The following is a 24008-nucleotide window of genomic DNA, read 5'->3' as shown; positions in this document are numbered from 1 at the left end:
ATTTATTTTATTTAGTTATATTTATTACTTGTATACCTGGTTTTTCTATCTGGCTACCTAAATTTAGAGCATTAGAGCTATTGAACTCTAATTACCAATACAGGTAATACTCCAACGTTACCCGTACAGGTAGTCCTCGACTTATGACCACAATGAAGCCCAACATTCCTGTTGTTAAATGAAACATTTGTTAAGTGAGTTTTGCCCCATTTTATGACTTTTCTTGCCACAGTTGTTAAGCGAATCATTGAAATTGTTCTGTTAGCAAGACCATTGTTAAATGACTCAGGCTTTCCCATTGACTTTGCTTATGAGAAGAACATATGACCTTAGAACACTGCCACCGTCATAAATATGAGTCTGTTGTCAAGCATATGACTATAAATCACATGTCCATGGGGATGCTGCAGTGGTTATAAGTGTGAAAAATGGCCATAAGTCACTTTTCTCAATCTCGTTATAATTTTGAACTGTCACTAAATGAACTGTTGTAAGTCAAGGACTCCCCGTATTCTGAAAAAAGGCACTACATGGCTGAATATCAAAGGTAGAATTTGGAGAGGGTGGGCCTGGTGGCTGACAGTAGAACCTGGGGAATCTACAAGCTGTAGGAGATCCATGTTTGCTGTAGAGGCATGATCGTGTAGAAGCACACTTGAAGGACTCAGTTTTTATAAACCATTGTGGAGGAGGACTACACGACAGCCTTCTCTGATTTCCTTATAGGTGTTGGAAAAACAAGAGATGGTATTTTTGTATCCTTTTATTTTCTTAGTTCGGGATGGAGCAACCGTGAAGCACTACCGAATCAAACAAATGGACAATGGTGATTTTTATGTGACACGGAGGGCAACATTTCACACTTTGAATGCTTTTGTCATGCACTACAGAAAATCCAGTGATGGACTGTGTGTAAGGCTTGGAAGGCCTTGCATGAAGGTAGAGTATAAAGTCTGAATATTTCTCCTCTCCCTCTGAAAATACAGAAATTAGTATTTGATTATCGAGTTAATACAGGTATGATTCCCCTACCTGCATGTGATCATTGCTCTAAGAAATGCACTTAACTATATCATTCCATTCCTCAGGCATTTCAACATCGTATCATTTCGGGCAAATAAATGTGCAATTGAGGTGGAAAAGACGCATGTCACTGTGTGATTTATGAAGTCACAGTATAAGCTTATATTGAGATGAAATCGCTAAGCTCATAACTCTTCCTGTCTCTAAGTGGTGCCTAAAAACAGAAGCCACAGATCCGATCAGGGTAGTAGAGATGGTACTTAAATATACTTTAAAACTTGCTGGTTTTCTCCTGCTTCCATCTAGGGATATTTTAATCTCCGAGATACTAAAAGAAACACTTGAACAAAATCATCTATTAGTTGAATACCTGAAGCTTTCCCTATATTATAGATCATTTCAAAAGCAATTGCATCAGGATGTGAATGTGTTCACATTTATTCTTTTGATTCACTGAATCAAAAGAATTGTTATGCAATGGAGACAACGTGAAGATTAACTCCTTGCATTTTGCAAAGTTGCCCAATGAATAAGCAAACATGTTTTTTTTTTAAACAATCTATTTCTTCATCCACTTCTGATATTTATTTTGGTGAAAACAAATCTGCCCTTTTATATACATTTCTTCTGAGACTCACATTTTTAAAAACATATTGTTCTATAATGCTCAGTTGGATGTAAATATAAATTAGATTAGTTAGAATTAGAATTAGAATTAGAATTAGAATTTATTAGAATTTGTAGGCCGCCCTTTTCCCTGAGGGGACTCAGGGCGGCTCACACAAAAACTGGGAAGGGGAAATACAGACATTAGGACAAACAAGTAATAAAATAGCAAGCAACATACATTCATCATTCGGGAGGGGTAACTATCCTATCCCCAGGCCTGACGGGCGAGCCAGTTCTTCAAGGCTATGCGGAAGGCTTGGACGGTGGAGAGGGTACGAATCTCCACGGGGAGCTCGTTCCAAAGGGTCGGGGCTACTGCTGAGAAGGCCCTCCTCCTTGTAGTTGCCAGCCGACATTGGCTGGCCGATGGAATACGGAGGAGGCCTAATCTATGGGATCTTATCGGTCGCAGGGATGTAATTGGCAGAAGGCGGTCTCTCAAGTATCCAGATCCACTGCCATGTAGGGCTTTATGGGTGATTAATAGCACCTTGAAGCGCATCCGGAGATCAACAGGTAGCCAGCGCAGCTCGCGGAGGATAGGTGTAATGCGGGTGAATCGGGGTGCACCCGCGATCACTCGCGCGGCTGCATTCTGCACTAGCTGAAGTCGCCGGATGCTCCTCAAGGGCAGCCCCATGTAGAGCACATTGCAGTATTCCAGCCTAGAGGTCACAAGGGCCCGAGTGACTGTTGTGAGAGCCTCCCGATTCAGGTAGGGTCGCAACTGGCGCACCAGGCGAACCTGGGCGAATGCCCCCCTGGTCACAGCCGTCAAGTGGTGGTCAAATGACAGCTGTGGATCCAGGAGGACTCCCAAGTTGCGAACCCTCTCTGAGGGGTATAAAATTTGACCCCCCAGCCTGAGTGGTGGAATAGTAGCCAAATCTTTGGGAGGGAAACACAACAGCCACTCGGTCTTTTCTGGGTTGAGCACAAGCTTGTTAACCCTCATCCAGTCCATAACGGCCTCAAGGCCCCGGCTCATCACGTCTACCGCTTCATTGAGTTGGCACGGGGCGGACAGATACAATTGAGTATCGTCCGCATATTGATGGTATCTAATCCCGTGCCTGCGGATGATCTCTCCCAGCAGTTTCATGTAGATGTTGAATAGTAGGGGGGATAAGACCGAGCCCTGAGGCACCCCATAATTTAGGGGCCTAGGGGACGATCTCTGCCCCCCCACTAACACCGACTGTGACCTGTCCGAGAGGTAGGAGGAGAACCACCGTAGCACGGTGCCTCCCACTCCCACCTCCCGCAGTCGTCGCAGAAGGATACCATGGTCGATGGTATCGAAAGCCGCTGAGAGGTCAAGGAGGACCAGGATGGAGGAACGTCCTTCATCTCTGGCTCTCCAGAGATCATCCATCAATGCGACCAAAGCGGTTTCTGTGCTGTAACCGGGCCTGAAGCCTGACTGGAAGGGGTCTAGGTAGTTTGCTTCCTCCAAGGAACCCTATATTCACATTAAAATATAAATCTGTCCAAGTTGAGGATTGTTGAATTCAAAACATACCCTGTCCTCATGCAGGATACGCAAAGCCCAAGATTTCCAGATGATTCTTGCCATGCCTCCTCCTTTTTTGTTATTTATCAGGTTAATTAAATAAGTTATGCTTTGACCTACCTGTAATTAATTAAGTTATTAATTCATATTTTCTGGACATCTTCCTAAAACCCTCCAGAGATGGAAAATCCTTTGTTAGCACATTATTCCATTGCTGTATAGATTCATAATCAGTATGTTCTTCCTTATATTTAAATAAGGAAGAAATCTAGATAGCTCATTTTATTACCCATTACTTCCAGTCCTAGTTTTTGTCTCCCTTTCCCCAGGCTGAACATCCAAGTTTTTTCAGCCCCTCAGCCAACCTGTCCTTAATAGGATATGACTTAAGTTTCTGCATCACCTTTGTTGTCCACACCTTCTCGCTTTCAATATTCTTATGGAATCACATACTGTACTCTAGTAATTTTGCCAGGGCAGAATTTCTTGTGCCTTTGACACAGTATTTCTTCCTGAAGCATCCCAGAACTGTGTTTTAAAACTATTTCACACTGTTGACAGCTTGTTGTTAGTGACTGCATCTATGCCTGCTCTGATATAGCCACAAATTCTTCATCTTGTAGGTATGCTCTATTATTGTTTTTCCACTGAATGTAAATAACCTGTCTATCTCCCTGTTGAAGGCCATCTATCATTTCATGAATAAAACAGGCTATGATAAAATTAAGGTGAAGCCAGCAATAAGGTACATATAATACCATAGCCTGTGTGTAGCCTGGAAAAATAAAGCACAACAAGGCCTATGGAGATTCTCAGTCATCCAGGTCATGGTTGTCCCAAAGGTGCTTTTTCAAAAGGCAACTGGACTTTCTGTTTTTTTCTTCGAAGATGTTTTGCTTCTCATCCAAGAAGCTTTTTCAGCTCTAGATGGATGGTGGGAAGAACTGAAGAAGCTTCTTGGATGAGAAGTGAAACATCTTCAAAGAAAAAAAGCAGAAAGCTCAGTTGCCTCTTGAAAAACACCTTTGGCACAAGAAGGAACTATTGGAAATATCACAATGTAGGTATCAAACAAACCTATTTGAAGGGGATATTTCACAGAAGGGATATAGCACTGCTTGCTTTCTGAAGGCCCACATGAATGATAACAAAGCTAAAAAGTGAAAGAGGGATTCCTTCAGACAGTCTGGTCTCAAAAGGTAACATGATGCCAATTGTTTAGGGATGTAAAGTTTAGCACCAGTGTTCTGAATTGATCTAAGAGATGGATTAGTGTAAGTGTCACACTGTAATTGCACTGAGTGGACTCTGGCTACAGAATAAGTGACGATTGTAAACCATTTTCAGTGCATAATGGGCTTTGCCATAAGTATGTTGCAATAAGCACAATGCAATAAGCAATGTATGCAATGATCAAAGTAGAAGTAATTACCAGAGGATTACTTATGTCTCGGAAATAACATGATCTGCATTAGTCATAAGTGATGAAAAGTGACTGAACAGCAGAGCTCCGTGCACCTCTAGTGAATGATAAATCCAAGAACATCTCTGTGCAATGCAGATGGTGATTGAAAGAGAGGGCAATCTGTTTGATATTTCCAAGTTCTATTCTTGATTGGATGGACAATTATTGACATTCAATTTTAGTATAGTAAGACTGATTCGATTTCAATTGCCTTACTTTAGTTAGATTAAAAAAACCTTTGGACTTTACTCCCACCCCCAATACATCTAAACATGGCACAAACATGCTCTGAAGGTATCCTTTTTATTCTGCCATGTTTCTATGATATTACCTTCATCCCAGGGCAGTCTTAATGTGTATAAGATCAGTTAGGCTTTATTACTGTTACTCTGGAGAAAGGTTGGATTTCTGTCATTGATCAGAAACAGAAGTGAGAGATAGGGGTAGGCAGCTGGGACAGGATGTTTCAGGCTAGTACCTCGACTTATGGCGACAAATGAGCCCAAAATTTATGATGCTGAGAAATCTGTTAAGTGAAGTTTGCCCCATTTTACAATTTTTCTTTCCATTGTTTGTTAACTGAAGTTGTTAAATTAGTAACATGGTTGTTAAGTGAATCTGGCTTCCCCTGTTGACTTTGCAGAAGATTACAAAATGGGATCACATGATTTCGGGACCCTGTAACCGTCGTAAATACGAATCAGTTGTTAAGCATTTGAATGTAAATCACATGACCAATGGGAAGCTGCGATGGTCATAAGTATGAAAAATGGCTGTAAGTCACCTTTTTCGGTGCCATTCCAGCTTTGAACAGTCCCTAAATGAACTGTTGTAAGTCAAGGACAATCTGTATAGCATTCTATTGACTCAAGTATGGATGGATAGTGCTAAAACTCTGCATTGGGAAAATGCCCTAGAGCAGTGATGGCTAAGCTTTTTCAGAGAGCTGCAAACAGATTATGGCGCTCCTACGTGTGCAAAGGCTAGCTGGCCAGTGCATGTGTGTGCACAGGAATGGGGAAGGTGAGCCAGTGAGGCCATGTGTCCTGCACGGGATGGCTTTGCATGCCATTTCTGGCACACATGCCATAGATTCACCACCATGGCTCTAGAGCAGTGTTTCTCAACCTTGGCCACTTGAAGATGTCTGGACTTCAACTCCCAGAATTCCCCAGCCAGCATTCGCTTCAAGTGGCCAAGGTTGAGAAACACTGCAGTCTAGAGATTGCTGTTGGTAACATCTTAATGCATATCCAGATATAAACCCTTCCACGGTTTATCTGTAAGTAATTTTTCATATCTTCTTGGCAACCTTTTCTTCATGCTGAGCAGTTCTAGTTTCTTCAAACTTTCCCCATGAACCTTTTAAAAAAAAAATAATGCTGGTCACCTTTGTTGCCATCTCTGAATCTGATACCCTTGTCTTCATTCTTTACGCAAATGCAAAAAAGTACTACTACTAATATTCTGTGTGTGCCTCTAATAAAATTGTAGCACAGAAAGGTTGTGTGTGGAGGCATAGGTAAGTACCTTTTTACCTTCCAATAGGTAAGTACCTTTGTACCTTCCAATCACCTCCTCACGACCCATTAGATCGCATAGATTGGGCCTCCTCCGAGTTCCATCTGCCAGTCAGTGTCGACTGGCAACTACGCGGAGGAGAGCCTTTTCAGTAGCAGCTCCGACCCTTTGGAACGATCTCCCCGTGGTGATTCGTACCCTCACCACCCTCCAGACCTTCCGCACAGCCCTCAAGACCTGGCTATCCCGTCAGGCCTGGGGTTAAAGATTATAATCCACCCCCGCCCGAATGTTGAATGAATGTTGCTTTACTCTTTTAATTATGTATAGTCTTACATGTCATTGTATGTTTCCCCTTCCTATATAAGTTGTAAGCCGCCCTGAGTCCCCTCAGGGAAAAGGGCGGCCTATAAATAAACTTAACTTAAAATAAACTTAACCTAAATAAACTTAACCTAACCTTTTACATTAAAAAAAAGTAGTCTGGAAAGTTTGTTTTCATTGCTTGTACAACTTTTAATTAGTCTCCAGAAAGGAGGAAAATCAGTTGAGAAATATCAGGGTTTTATCAAGTGATTAATTGTTTGATTGATTATCTGCCATCAAGTCGTTTTCGAGCCCTAGCAAGCACATAGATAGATTTTTCTCCATGATTTATTAAGTAGAAATAATTAATTCAGACTTTATACTCTGTGGATTAGAGATAGGTGTGATGTTTTTTTTCCTGGAGATCATTGGTTTCTACACCAAGTTATTGATTATCTTGACCAAGTTCTTCTTCTCTTGTTTCAAAGGAAAGAGCAATTGCACTGTTCTCACACATACTTCAAGGCTTAATACAACAAACTCTTCAGACTTGTAGGAATTTTGCTGCTTCTCCACACTAGTGTCAATGCCATTAGGTGAAGGAAGCCCTGAGAGGACTTCAGAAGCTCAGGAATGAATGATGAAATGATGGCTTCAATGTTGTCATGGCAACTGAAGAACCTAATATAATCTTCTGCCATAAACAATAGAATACTCATCTCTCACCTGCTAGTCCCATATTATGAAGGGTGTCAAGAAAGCCTTTACTTATTTATTTTATTTATTTGTCAACAAGTACAAGGAAACAAGTATGAAAACACACGAAAAAATGGCACAAATAAATGAATATAAATAAGCAAAATATAGCTGTAAACACATAAAAAGAGTACATATAAATGGGAACAGTAGGACAGGGATGGCAGGCACACTGGTGCGCTTATGCACGCCCCGTCAGAGACCTCTTAAGAAATGCATAAGGCCCTCCATAGACAGCTTAAGGAAAAAGGTATGGGGTTAGAGGAACTAACAACAGGATCAGATAGGGTGTTCCACACATTTACTACTCTATTGCTGAAATTGTTTTTCCTGCAATCAAGATTAGAACAGATTGCATTTAGTTTGTATCTATTGATAGCCCTTGTATTATTGTAGTTGAAGCAGAGGTGGGTTCCTGCCAGTTCACACCTATTCGGTAGAACCGGTTCGTCAAATCTACCGAAGAGGTAGAAGGGGTTCCACCAGTGGACCTGGAAAGCAGGTCACACCTACAGAAGAGGTTCCAAATTTTTTTGAAACCCACCACTGGTCCTTGGATATGATTATTCTACACTATCATGCTTATATTTATAAAACTCAGTGCCTCTGTGAAAGGTAAGGATGACTACTGCGTTTGTGGTGCAATCAAAACATTGTATGTTTTGAAGTTGTTTTAACGCAATCCAAAGATGCCTTTTAAAAAAGAAGTTCACATCATATTCTTATGCATGCCAGTGCTGTGTGTGAGGTAATTTAAGGTGGTTCTGACAAGTGTTGTCGGCATCTTTATATCCAGTCATATGGGTGGCAAGCCACTCCCATCCGGTCACATGGGTGGCAAGCCACTCCCACAAAGGAGGCCACACCCACAGAGTAGGTTCGAACAATTTTTGAAACCTACCACTGAGTTGAAGTAAAAGTAGTCATTAACAGGCAGGATGTTATGGCAGATAATCTTGCAAACTAAGCTCAGGTCGGAACGTAGATGGCATAGTTCAAGATTATCCAGGCCTAAAATTTCAAACCTGGTGGTATAAGGAGTGTTATTACGAGCAGAGAAATTGAGTATTCTTCTTGTAAAATATCTCTGGACCCTCTCTAATGTTTTAATATCTGAGATGCAATGTGGGTTCCAGGAAAGTGAGAAGTATTCAAGGATAGGTCTGGCAAAGGTTTTTTATGCTCTAGTTAGCAGCATAGCGTTACCAGAGAGAAAACTACGTAAAATAAGGTTGCCTTTGGATGAATTTAAATCATCCAGTCAAATCATCATCCTGTTCCCTTTCCCAAATTTTATAGAGCATTCAGACATGATCCTCTATCTGGAGCCATCTCAGTTTCTCCACCATTTCCATTTGTTTCTTGATAGGAAAACAATTTTGCTATGGAAATAAATATGGAACATCTCACTAGTAAAACCACAATGGGGAGAAAGGAGGATGTTAGGAGCCATCTGTCTGAAAGCACCCCAACACACATGGCTCATCCTAGGTATTTTTGAATTTGAAAACATTGAAATAATGTTTTCTGGCTTTGAAATGGAAACACATCTAAAATAAAAATCATACAATGAATGTGTGACAATAAGAACATAGAATTCCCTGCTGGAAGTTAGTGCTCAAAGCAAATGTTTCATGCTGCTTTAGTGGAATGAGACTTTCATCAAGGCAACATGCTGTCTTTACTATAGAAAGTATTTGGTAAGAATAGGCATCTATTTTGTTAAAAGCATGACTTTATTTGTTGTCCAAAGCATTTTTTGTTTGGAGGACTGATTATTGATGAAAACTTGCAAAGTTTGCCATTTTAGCATTTTTAGGCAAAGCAAAAAATGGATGTTTATGTATGCTGTTTTATTTCTATCCAGACAGAAGTCCCAACTCCATATGATTTATCATATCAAACTGTAGATCACTGGGAGATTGACCGCAATTCTCTACAACTTTTAAACAAATTGGGTTCCGGGCAATTTGGTGAGGTCTGGGAAGGATTATGGAATAACAGAACACCAGTGGCAGTTAAAACATTAAAACCAGGTAAGTTGAACACTTTGGTAATTTTCTTAGTCAATCACACAATCCTGAGTTTGTCAACATTATAAGCACTTCTGCAGCTAAATCCTTTAAACATCCAATTCAGTTCTAGTGTTTAGGCTACAAAGATAATTTTGCAGTTTCAGTTCCTGACCTACAGGTTGGTCAGTTTTTCCCCCAATGAAGAAAACTCAGACAGCATCCCAGCTGTACAGCTCTCTCCTATCCCTGGTGAAATTAGAGTGCTCTGGTGCTTTAACACCAATCCAACAGGTTTTTGAAACAGAGAAGAGCATGAGATGTTTTCTTTTGCACAAACAACAGTGTCAAGGCAAAGAACAAGGGTGCACAGGGTGCTAGCCAGATGCTAATTTTTGTGCTACCCCGTGAAGTGGTTGAAGAAAGCGCTGGTTCTGGTTGACTGATAGAAGCATTGAAAAATGTGAGGATGGCAAGGCTGAAGAGAGCGTGGTGTACTTTTGAGTTTAGGAAGATAAAATTGATAATTCTGTGGAAGTTCCCTTAGACTAACTTATATTTGCAAGTGGGTTTTCCCCAAATGCATTCACTTCTCTAAAAATAAAAATAAATAGCAATCATTTAAAATTAAAGCTGGTATTATCTGGGGATGTTTTAATTATTTAAATTAAAGAAATATGGGCTCTATTGGCTTTTCAAGGCTGTGAAAACTAGATTTTTCCACAGACATTGGGGTGAGAATACCAGCATGGGAGCACCGGCATAGATCTCTGAGTCTAATGGTTTCATATTTCTATTGAACTTTGATGCAGTTTTAATGTTTAGTTTTTGCTTTTAATGAAATTCTCTTTATTTTATTCACTACCCAGCATTCCTTGGATAAATATGCACCCATATAAATTAGATGAATGAATGAATAAATAAATAAACCTTGGCTGTACTATACAGCTGTGTTTTAGTACTAGCTGTTATAAAAATTCTCCTGTGCATTTTCCTCATTTACTTATCAAAGAGAAATGTGTAATATAAATGTTGCCAATTTTCAGTTTTGCTTAAGGTAGCAATACTTTTGGTTGACATTTTATATTATATCCTTTTGTAAAAATAATAATTAAGATTCAGACCAAGGCATTTGACTGCGTTGGACATAAGGCAGAACAGTATACAGTTCACTCTTCACCTGTTCTTCCCCACCCCTCAAGGCTCCTTATCCCCAAGGCTTTGACTTCTCAGGTAGTTTCCTTACAAGTGAGAAAATATAATAATATTAATATACACTAACTACTTAACATGGGTTGCTTTGTTATGAACTTCTGACTCAGCAGCCTGAAGGGACTATGTGCAATGCATACATATGTCTTCCCAACATCAATCAGTACAGGTTGCCCACTATTTCTTGAGTGTGGAAAGATATGATCTCATCCTACATTCTGCTAAACCATCCTAAGTCTTAGGTTGATGATCTTCCTTCTAATGTAGCTATGGCTCTAGCTCTGATTCACTATAGTGCCTTGCATGCTCCATCTTCTCCAGCAGCAGGTCACTGCCCTGTGTTGCTCTCCATTGTGGAACTAGTAGATGAGAAGATCTATGTTCTCATTTAAAGAGCCACAGTGGTGCAGTGCTTAGAATTCAGTACTGCAGGCTACTTCTGCTGACTGCCTGCAATTGGCAGTTTTGCAGGCAGTTCAGATTTGGAACCGGTAATCCGAACTGGTAGGAACCCACCACTGGCAGATATGCCCAAAAGCAAATTAAAAAAAAAACCTGGATAGAAAAAATGATAAAGGAACATCTAGATTTAAAACTGGAAATATTTCTGCTGGGCATCATAATAAACAAATGCAGTAAAAGGAATGCATATTTAATAATACAATGGTTAACATCAGACAGAATCATGTTCATACAACATTGGAAGGGTAAGAAGATCCTCACAGAAGAAAAGATAATAACAAAACTTTTAGAATATGCACAGGGGTGGGTTTCAAAATTGTTTACTACCAGTTCTGTAAGCGTGGCTAAGTGATGTCACTCACACACACTCAGTCACATAGCAATAGCAACAGCAATAGCAGTTAGACTTATATACCGCTTAATAGGACTTTCAGCCCTCTCTAAGCGGTTTACAGAGTCAGCATATCGCCCCCACAGTCTGGGTCCTCATTTCACCCACCTCAGAAGGATGGAAGGCTGAGTCAACCTTGAGCCGGTGAGATTTGAACCGCCGAACTGCAGATAGCAGTCAGCTGAAGTGGCCTGCAGTACTGCACTCTAACCACTGTGCCACCTCGGCTCTTCTAGCTTCTAGGTGATCCCCCTCACCTAGCTGAGAAAGCAGCTGCTTTTGATTTCTGCCGCTGCTTCTTGATAAGAGCAGTGAAGGGAGTGCAGGAGGAGCAAAGAGAGCTGGCAGGTGATCCACTGATTTCCTTTGCAAAGGGGGTAATGGGGGAGAGGGGGCAATGCTTTCCCCCCTCCAAGCTGCAGTCTTTTTCCCAAGCTTTCTGGACTTGGGGGTCTTCCGGTGGGGCTGGGTGGGTCTCCCTTGCTGTTTCTATCAAGAAGCAGCTGCAGAAATCAAAAGCAGCTGCTTTCTTGGGCAGGTGGGTCAAAGGGGCAGGCCGGACCCAGCCGGAAATCCTCTCCACGTGCAAACTATGGTGAAACAGATCTGGCTGGGGAGGGGTGGGGTGCGGAGAGGAGGGGTCAGCTGAAGGCCTCTCCATCTCCAACCCCAAAGCTGATCTTTTTTTCACTATGGTTTGCGTGCCTAGGGGTTTTTATGGAGGTTTTGTATGCATGCGTGTGCCATCCGTATGTGTGAATATAATGGACACACATGTGCAACTTTATAGAGAGAGCTGCATGGAGTCACTTGCATTGCTTTGTCGGGCTGTTACTTAGTCCAGATATTTTAGGAATCCCCTCTAATATTGCACCTAAGCTGCAATAGGAGGAACCCAGGGTGGGAGTGTGGGCACCAGAACCCTCTGATGCTGCTGAGGGCAGCTGGTGGTAGCCAGAGTGTGAACCCCACTGCTTCACCTTGCCATGTCTCATCTCGCCACATCTGCCCGTTTGTTACCCCTCAGCATAGATGCACCACGGAGCAGCAAGGCGAAGCAAAGAGGGTATTTCGGGCTGGTGGCTGAGATAATGAACAGCAACAAAAGTGAGGAAGAACTCAGCCCAGCCAAGGCGAACTTTCAAGAGGCAGAGGTACCTGCCCAAAAAGGAGAGGCGGTGGTTGAATTGGCTGGGGCATAGTGGAGGCCACCTTGAACGGAGGAAAGACATAAAATAAATGTAACAAACAAACAACATTTAATACTAAAGGGTTGTTAAGATTGGTGCAGAATCTGTTGATACAATCCAGAATTGTCTTTCTATTGTCCTTTGGGTCACAGTATTGCGATTGCAGAGCACAATCACACATGTGCAATCTGAGCTCTGCGATTTCCCATGGCCCCTGCTGTGCCTGGGGGTGTTTTGAGGGGTTGCAGCTGGTTCCTGCTTCCCCCTCTTGTCCCAAGCCAGAATTGGGTGAACTTTCCTCCCTCCTTCCCTGCTTGGACAGTCCAGCGGTTCCGCCTGCATTTTTTCCTCTCTCCCATCCTTTCCTTCCCATTGTTCTCTCCCCCCCTCTTGCTCGCCACATTTATTAAACACAGGCATGCCCTGTGGGCTGCAAAGTTGAATGCTTCAATTCCTTCTAGGAAACTTATGGCTTTTCCTGGCTCTGTGCTCTGCAACCTGCTCGGGCCCTGATTAGCTGGGCACCTCCCATTGCTCAGTTTAGCCACTGCAGCAATTTGATGAAGCCAAGTGGCTCCTTGGTGGGCCCAGATCCAAAATAACCTGGACATTTCCCACCCCCACTGCCCTCTCCTGCACCGCTGCTCTCTCCAGCATGCTGCCCCTATCTTTGCTGTGGTTGCAATGGTGGTGGCTTTGGGAGACGCTGGCTGTGAGGAGGGGAGGGGCTAGGCTAGCACAAATGCTTACCTGTGTATAGGCAGGATGAGGCAGTTCTGTGAATGCTTGTGGCGAAGGTAGGCAGGGCGAGCGTCGGAGTGGGCTGGTTCATGGGCATGGCCAGCCATCTGTCAATACTGATTTGGCGACCCACTCCCAATTACCACTACCAGTTCGCCCGAACCAGTCCGAACCAGGAGTAACCCACCTCTGAAGGGATGAATAAACTAACATTTGAAATTAAAGAAAAGAAAGACACTGAATATTTTGAGGTATGGGATCTGTTTTATTGATGGTTAAATGAGAGAAACAGGAGTTAGAACTCCTAAAATTACAAAAGAAAGATTAATTTTATTATTAGGGTTGATTACTGTAACTTATTAATTTTGATTAGTTTTTATTTGTATTAACAATTAATATGCATTAATATTATGAGGGAAAAACACTGTCATTATGAGATTACTATTAGAGAATACTATTATTATTACCATGATGAATATCAAAAGAATTGTAACCAGACAACACACTGTCTATATGGATTTTGAACATGTTGCTCTTTCTATTTCTATTAATTTTAAGAAATCTCATAGCATTATACATTGAATAGTGAGTTTGAATGTGAGTCATTTTTGTTCAAGCAATGGATAGCATGAATAAGTTTTGTTTTGATTTTTTTTAAAAAACCCTCTTATACTAATGAACGAAAGACTTGCACTATTTTATCGGCATAGTTAAATAATTATTGTAGGATAGAGAGCTATTATAACATAGAGAGCAACTGAAGTATTTATTTAAGAAAGAACATAGGGATAATAATGTCTAAGATTATTGAATGCTACACAGTTGAAAAGTTTCACACGATAAAACTATTTGAGCCATTTTATCCATTTGCTTAAAAATTGATCTTTGATCCTTCCAATGTTATATAAAAGGACAAATGATTAAACTGCAGCTTTTACAAATAGAAAGGCCTTCAATTAACCTAACACACATGCATACACACACACCATACTTATTAAACTGGCCCCAATCTTCATAGAAACAAAGTGGTCCCATGAAGCACTTGCGAGATCTTTGAGTCATATATCAGCATTGGAATATTTTTTAAAACCACGCGAACTGCATTTGTAAGTCTACTAACTCATTATGTGCTTTCATCATTTTACATTTTTAATGCATTCCAATACTAGGTTTGACTTTGAATTTTTTTTGCTGCTGATGTATTTTCCTGATGCCTTTTAAAAGGAAGGGAGGGGTAGTAAAGGAAAGAAGAATAGAAGATATCTGGCAATGAGATTTTAGTCATTATTTGGTAAGAATGCCTGACAGATAGGATAGATGCTAACCATATTGTGCCAACATAGTTTTAAAATTTAAATACAATAGATCTTAGCACGGGGGTTTAAGGAGCCAATTTAAAAACTGCCAGATTACATTTGCTCATGCAATAATACTTTAAGACAGGGTGTCAAACACGATTTCATTGAGGACTGCATCAAGGTTATGTTTGACCTTGGGGGGGGGGGGGGGGCTGGGGGGTATGGCCGGGTGGGTGTGGCCAGATTTGGTGGCCCAAGCACTCTGCCAGCGAAAACAGGCTCCCAAGCTCTATTTTTGTTGGCAGAGGCCCCGCGGGCTGGTCCTTCACTGTTTCCAGGGCGGCCCTGCAGACCAGATCTAAGCACCTTGTGGGGTGGATTCGGCCCCTGGGCCTTGAGTTTGACACCCCTGCTTTAGGAGGACTACAAGGCAGATTACACCCCTCTGTAAAGCTTAGTTTGGCTCTAATGCAGAAGATTAAAAGGAGCCTCTAGTTTTGCTGAACCCAAATCCCTTCTGTTCTTGCCAGCAAGGCCTATGTTGAGGAATGCTGGGATTTGAAGTTCAACAATATCCAAAAGCCATACATACCCAGTGGTGGGTTTCAAATTTTTTTAGAACCTATTCTGTAGGTGTGGCCTATTTTGTGGGAGTGGCTTGGTGGTCATGTGACCAGGTGGGCATGGGCAACTTGGAAAATGTGGTGAAACTCACTTAACAACGCTCTTGCTTAGCAACCAAAATTTTGGGCACAATTGTGGTCATAAATTCTCTTTCTTTCTTTCTTTCTTTCTTTCTTTCTTTCTTTCTTTCTTTCTTTCTTTCTTTCTTAATTTCTCTCTCTCTCTCTCTCTTTCTTCCTTTCTCTTTCAATCTCTGTCTTTCTCTGTCTCTCTCTCTGTGTCTGTCTGTCTGTCATTCTCTCTGTGTGTCTGTCTGTCTGTCTGTCTCTCTCTCTATCTCTCTGTCTATCTCTCCTCCCTCCCCCATCTGTCACTGTGTGTGTAGGTGTCTCTCTGTCTGTCTGTCTCCCTCCCCCCCTCTTTCTCTATCTCTCTTTGTGTCTCTCTGTCTCTCCCCCTTCCTTCCTCTCTGTCACTCTGTGTGTATATGTGTGTGTGTGTCTGTCTGCCTCTCACTCACTCACTCACTCACTCAATCACTCACTCTGTGTGTGTCTCTCTCTTTCTGTCTCTCCCTCCCTCCCTCCCCCTCTCTGTCTCTCTCTGTGTGTCTGTCTGTCTCTCTCTGATTCCCTCCTCCCTCCCTCTCTCTCTCTCTGTATCTCTCTCTCTGTATCTCTGTCTGTCTGTCTGTCTGACTGTCTGTCTGTCTCTCTCCCTCTTTCTCTCTCACACACACATACAGACACATATACTGTGGTCACCTTGTGTTCCAATCACAAGTTAAAAGTACCTGGCAGTAGCGTTTTTCTCTTTGGGAGCAGGTCCTCTTCAAAAGGATGAGGCCCCTCTGATCGCCCTCCCATTCCTCGTCTTCTGGCTGCAGCTCCATGCCATGGAAAATATAGGTGCACGCACGCCCCACACAATTACAGCCCGGAGCAGGACCAAAGCCCCTTTCCCAACTGTTTCCTGCTGTTACAAAGTCTCCAAGGCTGTACTTTATGGGGTGTGCACACGTGCCTATGATTTCTATGGCATGGAGCTGCGGCGAGGCTCTGTGTGGCTGGCGATGATTCCGGAGCCCATCCAGGAAGACGAGGAATGTGAGGGAGACCCCTCCCCCTGTGGATGGGCTTTGGACCAGCAGGGCCTTGTCCTTCTTTTTAACCAGGCTGCTGTCAAGAGAAAAGAGTTCAGTGCACGCCACATGGGCTTGTGCAGCAGCTAAAGAATAGGAGAGGAGGATTCAGCTGTTGCACAAACCCATGGCCACACACTGCCCTCTTCTCTCTGACAGCCTCATGGTTTGCTGAATCTGGCGCAGCGGTGGGATTCTTGCCTTTGCTAACAGCTTCGCTGGCCATCGGCGTGCCGGAAAGAAACTGGTCTTTGGAAAGAACCTCCCCCTCCAGAGAGCCCATGCCAGGAGACAAAAGGGGACGAGTTGGTTTGAATGCAGATGAGCGGGCAGTTTGGGGCCAGTACCTTCTTTGCTAATTCGGGTAGGCAGAAGAAGAAAAAAGGTTTCGGATAAAGCACTTCTGCTTCCAAGGGTGAAGTGGAGCGTCTTCACCCTCGACTATTGCATGCCTTCTTTCTCCACTCGCCTGAACTAGCAAAGAAGGCGGGCCACTAAACTGCCCGCTTGCCCACATTCAAACCAGCCCACCTCCTCTCTTTCGGCGTGGGCTCTCTGGAGGGGGATGGAAGGTCTCTCCCAAGACCTGCTTCCCTTACCTCACAGTGCAGTTCCAGGGCACGTTAGGGCAATGGGGGGGGGCTCTCTTGCACGCCTTTGGAAAAAGAAAGAAGGCGTGCGAGAAAGCCCCCCCCCACTGCCTGAACGTTTGAATGAAGGAGGCTACAGGCTCTTTGGCCCTCAGCTATGCAATCTCCTTTCGTTCTCTGCTGCCCAAACAAGTGAATGAGGCAGACGGAGAATGAAAGGAGATCGCGTCGGGTGGGGAGAGTGAGCCAAGTGTTCCAACCAGTTTTAAACGGCATGGTAGATTTGTGGAACCTCTTCTACCGAACCAGTTAGAACCGGCAGGAACCCACTCCTGTACATACCCCATATATTTTCTAAGGTTCCATATAAAATGTTTCCCATAAAATTCTCAGTAGTCTTCTTCATGCATTTTAAAAGTATGTGAGGTTTCCATATGAGATGAGAAGACTATGCAGTAAGTGATTAAAACACTGATTTTCCAAGATAAATGGCCTGGAGAAGATTATAGTAGTTAAATAAGGCTTTCCACCAGAATAGCAAAACACATTCTATTTAAATATTTATTTATTATTTTTGTCCCAACTGAACCTATAGAATAATTTTCCTCACTTTTTGTAGCCCCAGAAATGTTAGAACCTCAGAGTTCTCAGCCAGATGAAATCTAAAATGCAAGACATATGCATGCTGGAGATATGGAAATACTGCTAAAAAGATTTATTGAAGAAAAAGAAATACTAAAGGTGTATTATTTGCAAAAAATGCAAATATTTGGACTATGTGTACATTAGAAAACAATCCCTGAAAATACCAACAAATCTGCATGTGGATTGTTTGAAATGGTTATTTTCATCAATTGGTACTTTTGGCTTCATGGAATCACCTTCAGACTGTGAAAGCGATGTAAGAGAATGGAGCTATTCACATTTCTTTCCAACCCCTGACCCACCTCCGCAACAGTAACAACAACAAAGGAATTTCATATTCACTTAAATAAACTATATTGACAACAGACAGGTAGAAAAAAAATTCAACGCAACACTAATGTAGACTACTTGTCTAAATTGTTGTGAAATCTGATTTTTCCCTGGCATGGATTTACTGCATGAGGCAGCAGCAGAACATACTGTTTAATTTCTTGATACCAAAACTTGCATTACTTATTTATTATAACATCTAGTAGAATAATTCCAAAATACAATGAGCTATAACAATATATCTTGAAGAAAGTGAGATCTTTGTTATGGATTAAATCTGTGGCTAGAGGTTGGATAGGTAAGATGAAAATTACCACACATTTTCTGATCATGCTTCCATTCTGAGGATGCAGATGAACAGTGAAACCAATAATACTATTCTGATTTCATCTTTGATAATAACTAATAGCATTTATGTGGGGATTGAGGGAAGTTGGAGAACCAGAACTACAATTATTGCTATTATTGCTGAATATTTTATTTTAGAATTCATTTTTTGGGGGCTAAAAGTAATGTGTTTGCATTGTTATCTGTGCTGATTAGCAGAGACGCAGACAATATCCTTGGTTCTTTCCACAAGACTGTGGGGCAAACCAGAATAGCCCTTAATAACACACACTAATTTTCTTTCACCGCTGTTCTCATTTCAGGTTCAATGGATCCAAAAGACTTCCTCAGGGAGGCACAGATAATGAAGAATTTGAGACACCCGAAGCTTATACAGCTCTATGCTGTTTGCACTTTACAGGATCCAATTTATATTGTTACAGAGCTGATGAGACATGGGAGTCTGCTAGAATACCTCCAAAGTGAGTAGAAAACATTTCATTTAGATAGACTGTGGCAGTCAGCAGTAAAGCAAACACACTGGTATTAAAAAAGGGGGGGTGGGGGTGAAGAAAGAGATGAGCAGATCAATTTAGTGTGATTGGATATGAAGCCAGTAATGACTGGCAGGGATTGACATGGTGTGTGTGTGTGTCCCAAACTACTTTCACTTTGAATGGCATGGTGGGGATATATACTAAGAAATGATGGGGCAGACAAAAGCTAAAGTAGATGTAATCTTAACAAAGTGAAATGAAATAGTCGGTATGGTTGTTCCTTCTGCCCCTTCAGTCTCATTTAACATTCTAATTTAGTGGGAATATTGGAATGGTATGGCAAAGTCCCCCTCAAAGCTTTGGGGAAGGTATGTGAACCCTCTATTGGAGCCTTCATAGCTACTCAGAGGCATCACTTAATACTCTCCCAAACAAACAAAAATAGGTCATTGTTATTTCTACATAATAAAAACTGTCTTTCTTCGTGTATGCATATCCCAGGGAAATTCCCATACAACCTGAAGAAGATATATTTCTTGTTCTTTCTACTACATAGATGTGCTGTCACAGGAAGCTTGAAAAATGATGTGTAAATGTAAAGATTTATGAGAAAGGATTTCTAGAAAAAAGATGCATATCTGTTTGCCTCTGTTTCTGATAACAATCAAAACTGCATAATATATTAGAAGTATATTAAAAGGTGGGCCACAGAGGTGATATTCAGCAGGTTCTGACCAGTTCTGGAGAACTGGTAGCAGAAATTTTGAGTAGTTCAGAGAACTGGCAAATATCACCTCTGACTGGCCCCTCCCCCATCTATTCTCTGCCTCCCAAGTCCCCTCTGATAGGGAGGAAATGGGGATTTTGCAGTATCCTCTCCCTGCCACGCCCACCAAGCCACGTTCACCAAGCCACACAATGCTCACCAAGCTATGCCCAGAGAACCGGTAGTAAAAAAAATTGAATCCTACCACTGGTAGACTATCCTCACAGCAATCTTTGCTTTGGATCCTCAGTGTATGAAACTGTCTCCTTCAAAATTCTCCAGAAAACTGCATGACTGGGAAAAGGCCCTGACCCAGGCTTTTCTGGTCCATACTGTGTTCTTGAATTCTTCCTCACCTGATATATCATTTCAGAATGAGAGATAGATAAATACACAGACAGACAGACAGACAAATAGTTAGATGATAAGGTAAAGGTAAAAGTTCCCCTCGCATATATGTCCTAGTTGTTCCTGACTCTAGATGGCAGTGCTCATCTCCATTTCAAAGCTGAAGAGCCAGCGCTGTCCCAAGAAGTCTCTGTGGTCATCTGGCTGGCATGACTAAACACCAAAGGTGCATGGAATGCTGTTACCTTCCCACCAAAGGTGGTCCCTATTTTTCTACTTGCATTTTTCACGTGCTTTCAAACTGATAGATTGGCAGAAGCTGGGACAAATAACGGGAGCTCACTCTGTTATGCGGCGCTGGATGATAGATGGACAGTTATTTGCGTCTTTGCCTCAGTGTTGACTTCTGGCAACTGTCTGGACATGTTCTTGCATTTTTCTTCACCAGATACTAGAAGTTGTTTTCCCTTTTCTTCCTCCTAAGGCTGAGGGAAAATAACTGGTCATCTGGAAGGCTTTGTGCCTAGGCAGTACTAAAACTCACAGTCTACTAGTTTCCAGCCTAGTTTCCTGTTGGAATTCATTCTGGGTTTCCAACCCAGTGTTTCTCAACCTTGGCGACTTTAAGTCCTGTGGACTTCAACTCCCAGAATCCCCCAGCCAGCACAGCTGGCTGGGGGATTCTGGGAGTTGAAGTCCACAGGACTTAAAGTCGCCAAGGTTGAGAAACACTGTTCCAACCATTACACTAAACTGGCTCTCTCCCCAGGAGAAGTATTACACATGTGCAGGCACACACACTCACACACCACCTCTCTGAGGTTTAAAGCCAGAATTTGTGTATGTGTGTGCTTTTGGGAAAGAGATTATTTGTTTACCATTTTTCACTATAGCTTGGCTGTAAATGGGCAATGTTTACAAAGCAGCCATGATGAGTCTCAAGCTTCTCATTTCCTCCTTGCCAGCTCTAGTCTTCATATCATCTATTAAAAGAAGCATAGTGGGACTTTACAAGTACAATATGAAAATAACATGTTATATAGAATATAGAATAACATAGGTGGAAGGGATCTTGGAGGTCTTGTAGTCCAACCCCCTGCTTAGGCAGGAAACCCCACACCACGTCAGACAAATGGTTATCTAACATCTTCTTAAAAACCTTGAGTGTTGGAGCATTCACAACTTCTGGAGGAAAGTTGTTCCATTTGCCCCCATATCCATGGGGATCTATACCATAAAAAAATAGGGGGGGAAATGGGATGCAAATAACATTCTCTCTGTAGATAGAAATGCAACTTTTAATAGCAGGGAAGATTCAATCCCATTTTGACTTGCAATATTAACAGTGGGATAGTTTGTACAATGCTCATCAGTTGCTTTATCTCAAAATATTCCCTCCCAATGGCATATTAGAATAGGACTGTTGTAAGATCCTCTCAGTAGTTCATCTTCAGTACTGTATAATGTAACATGATGCACTACTTGATATAATACCTGATTCTTAAAACCACAAATCCTCATCCACCTTCCTTCTCACCTCCCAAACTGTAGTATTAACATGATGACTGCAGCTGGTTATTCAGCGAATTGAGTGAAGCTGAAGCCAATGCTGCAATGCTTTCACTAAAGAGAACTAATGAAAGAAACAAATTCTACTGCAGCAGAAAAAAAAAAGATCAGGGGAAAAAGCAAGTACACATAGCTCAAGGAACAGTAGCAGTCGGTGATTACAATGCCTTCTTTCTGCTACTTAGCCTTTGATATCTGCTGAAACACTTATAGTGCTTGTCACTCATTTCTATTCTTGTCTCCCAGCTGTTCTACTTTCCCACAGCAGTTAAAAAAACAAAACACAATAAAGGACAGTCATCCTGTTGCAACTTTAATCTGGCTAGGTGAAGAAGGAAAATAAAAGAAGCAATAAACCCCTTAACGACAGCCTTGTAGATCAAAACATTACCATCTTGTGGGATCTAGGAAGGGTGCTTTTTGCATGGCAGACCCTGCTCTATGGAAAGCCCTTTCTATTGAAGTTTCCACCCTTCTAAGCCTTCTGAAAAGCCTTTAAGACTGAGATATCTATGGAGATTCTCAGTCATCCAAGTCATGGTTTGTTCCAAAAGTGCTTTTCCAAAAGGAAACTGGACTTTGTTTTTCCTTGAAGACATTTTGTAGAAGAATAGAATAGAATTCTTTATTGGCCAAGTATGATTGGACACACAAGGAATTTGTCTTTGGTGCATATGCTTTCAGTGTACATAAAAAGATAAGATACATTCATCAAGAATCATAAGGTGCAAAACTTAATGATAGTCATAGCGTACAAATAAGCAATCAGAAAACAATCAACATAAATCGTAAGGATACAAGCAACAAAGTTACAGTCCTGCAGTCATAAGTGGGAGGAGATGGGTGATAGGACTGAGGAGAAGACTAATGGTAATAGTAATGCAACCTTAGAGAATGCTTTGACAGTGGTGAGGGAATTATTTGTTTAGTAGAGTGATGGCGTTTGGGGAAAACCTGTTCTTGTGTCTAGTTGTCTTGGTATGCAGAGCCCTATAGCATTGTTTTGAGGGTAGGAGTTGAAACAATTTATGTCCAGGATGAGAGGGGTAGGTAAATATTTACATGGTCCTCTTTTTGACTCATGCAGTATACAGGTCCTCAATGGCAGGCAGGTTGGCAGTAATTGTGTTTTCTGCAGTTCTGTTTATCCTCTGAAGTCTGTGTCTGTCTTGTTGGGTTGCAGAACCAAACCAGACAGCTGTGGAGGTGCAGACTCAATAATACAAGACAGACTTCTTATACAAGAAGTTCAGTTCAGTTCAGTTCAGCTCAGCTCAGCTCAATTCTGAAGAAGCTTCTTGGATCAGGGAGTGAAACATCTTCAAAGAAAAACAAAATCCAGTTGCCTTTTGAAAAAGCACCTTTGGGACCTTAAGATCTGCTTTTTCATCCAAGTGTTGGGATAAGGTGAGCTGGATGAGAAGATTAAGCAAGGGATTGCATGTGGAACCTTAACTCTGATGCCAGTTTTTAATGTTTTTGGTTTTTCTACATATATGTATTATTTTGTTTTATTAGCGTTTTAATTGTCGATTGGGAACTGCCTAGAGTAGGAGATAGGATGGACAACCATATAGGTGTTTTAAATAAAATAAATACCCCCCTCCCAATAAATTAATTGAACAAGTTTGAGAATTAGACCCAGTTCTATTACATAATTACAGTCCAGTTACTCCCTTTTCCTTTCTAGAGAAGATATTGAGAAAGTGGCTACAAAGCTACAAAGGGTAAATTCCTGTTGGAGCAGTTGTGTCTAACTATGCCAATTGTCTACCATTCAAGAACATAACATCCTGGTAATTGTCACTCTTACCCTCATCTCCACACTGAAGAAGCAATTATGCTTGTAATGCAGAATGCTATAGTCAGCATGCTGACTGGCACCATTCAATATAGCCATATACCGCAAGAGCAGAATTGGCTGCCAGTTGGCTTCCACATACAAGTCAGGTCCTACATACTGTAGCTTGGGGCCTGTTTATCTGCAAGGCTGCTTATTCCAAGTAGAATCTGTCTGTCCAAGGCCCAACCTGTAGAGAGGGCTTGTTGAAAATCAGGTCAAGAAGACTTATTTTTCCCAACCTTCTCCAAATATTACTTCCTTGCAGATGATGCAGGTTCCAGAATCCATTTGCCAGAACAGGTAGATATGGCAGCTCAAGTGGCCTCTGGAATGGCCTACCTGGAATCCCAAAATTTCATCCACCGAGATTTGGCAGCAAGGAATGTCCTGGTTGGTGATCACAATGTTTACAAAGTGGCAGATTTTGGACTTGCACGGGTTTTTAAGGTATAATTTTTAATTTGATGCCTCAGATATTTGGATACTTAGCTAGATGTAGCTATATTACATTTAAAAGCCAATATATAATATACATAAATGTATATATATTGTATAAAAAGCAAATACCACTCACTCATCACGAAATCTCCAGAACCATTGAACTTGAAATTTGGCACATATTTTTCTCTTGACTTCTAGGTGCTCACTAAGAAAGGATTTTTTGAAATGACCGTCAGATCATTAGTATTTCTTATACAGTAATTAACACGCTCTGATGCTAAGGAGTTCTACTCCCCCTCCCCACCTGAAATGAACTTTGTTCCAACTG

General features: G+C 41.7%; 1 protein-coding gene across 1 annotated transcript in view; it reads left to right on the top strand.

Moving 5' to 3' along the window:
• FRK (fyn related Src family tyrosine kinase) overlaps positions 1-24008 on the top strand; it is a 68673-nt gene that overhangs the window by 37152 nt on the left and 7513 nt on the right. Inside the window, exons 3-6 of the mRNA XM_032215930.1 lie at positions 776-939; positions 9121-9289; positions 18540-18698; positions 23505-23686. Of these exons, the coding sequence (XP_032071821.1) occupies positions 776-939; positions 9121-9289; positions 18540-18698; positions 23505-23686 (674 nt within the window). The remainder of the gene's footprint in view (positions 1-775; positions 940-9120; positions 9290-18539; positions 18699-23504; positions 23687-24008) is intronic.

The sequence above is a fragment of the Thamnophis elegans genome, chromosome 4 (assembly GCF_009769535.1).
Source record: "Thamnophis elegans isolate rThaEle1 chromosome 4, rThaEle1.pri, whole genome shotgun sequence".
NCBI classification, from domain to species: Eukaryota; Metazoa; Chordata; class Lepidosauria; order Squamata; family Colubridae; genus Thamnophis; species Thamnophis elegans.
Note: the sequence above shows the minus strand (reverse complement) of the source record. Positions and strands in the feature narration are given on the sequence as shown.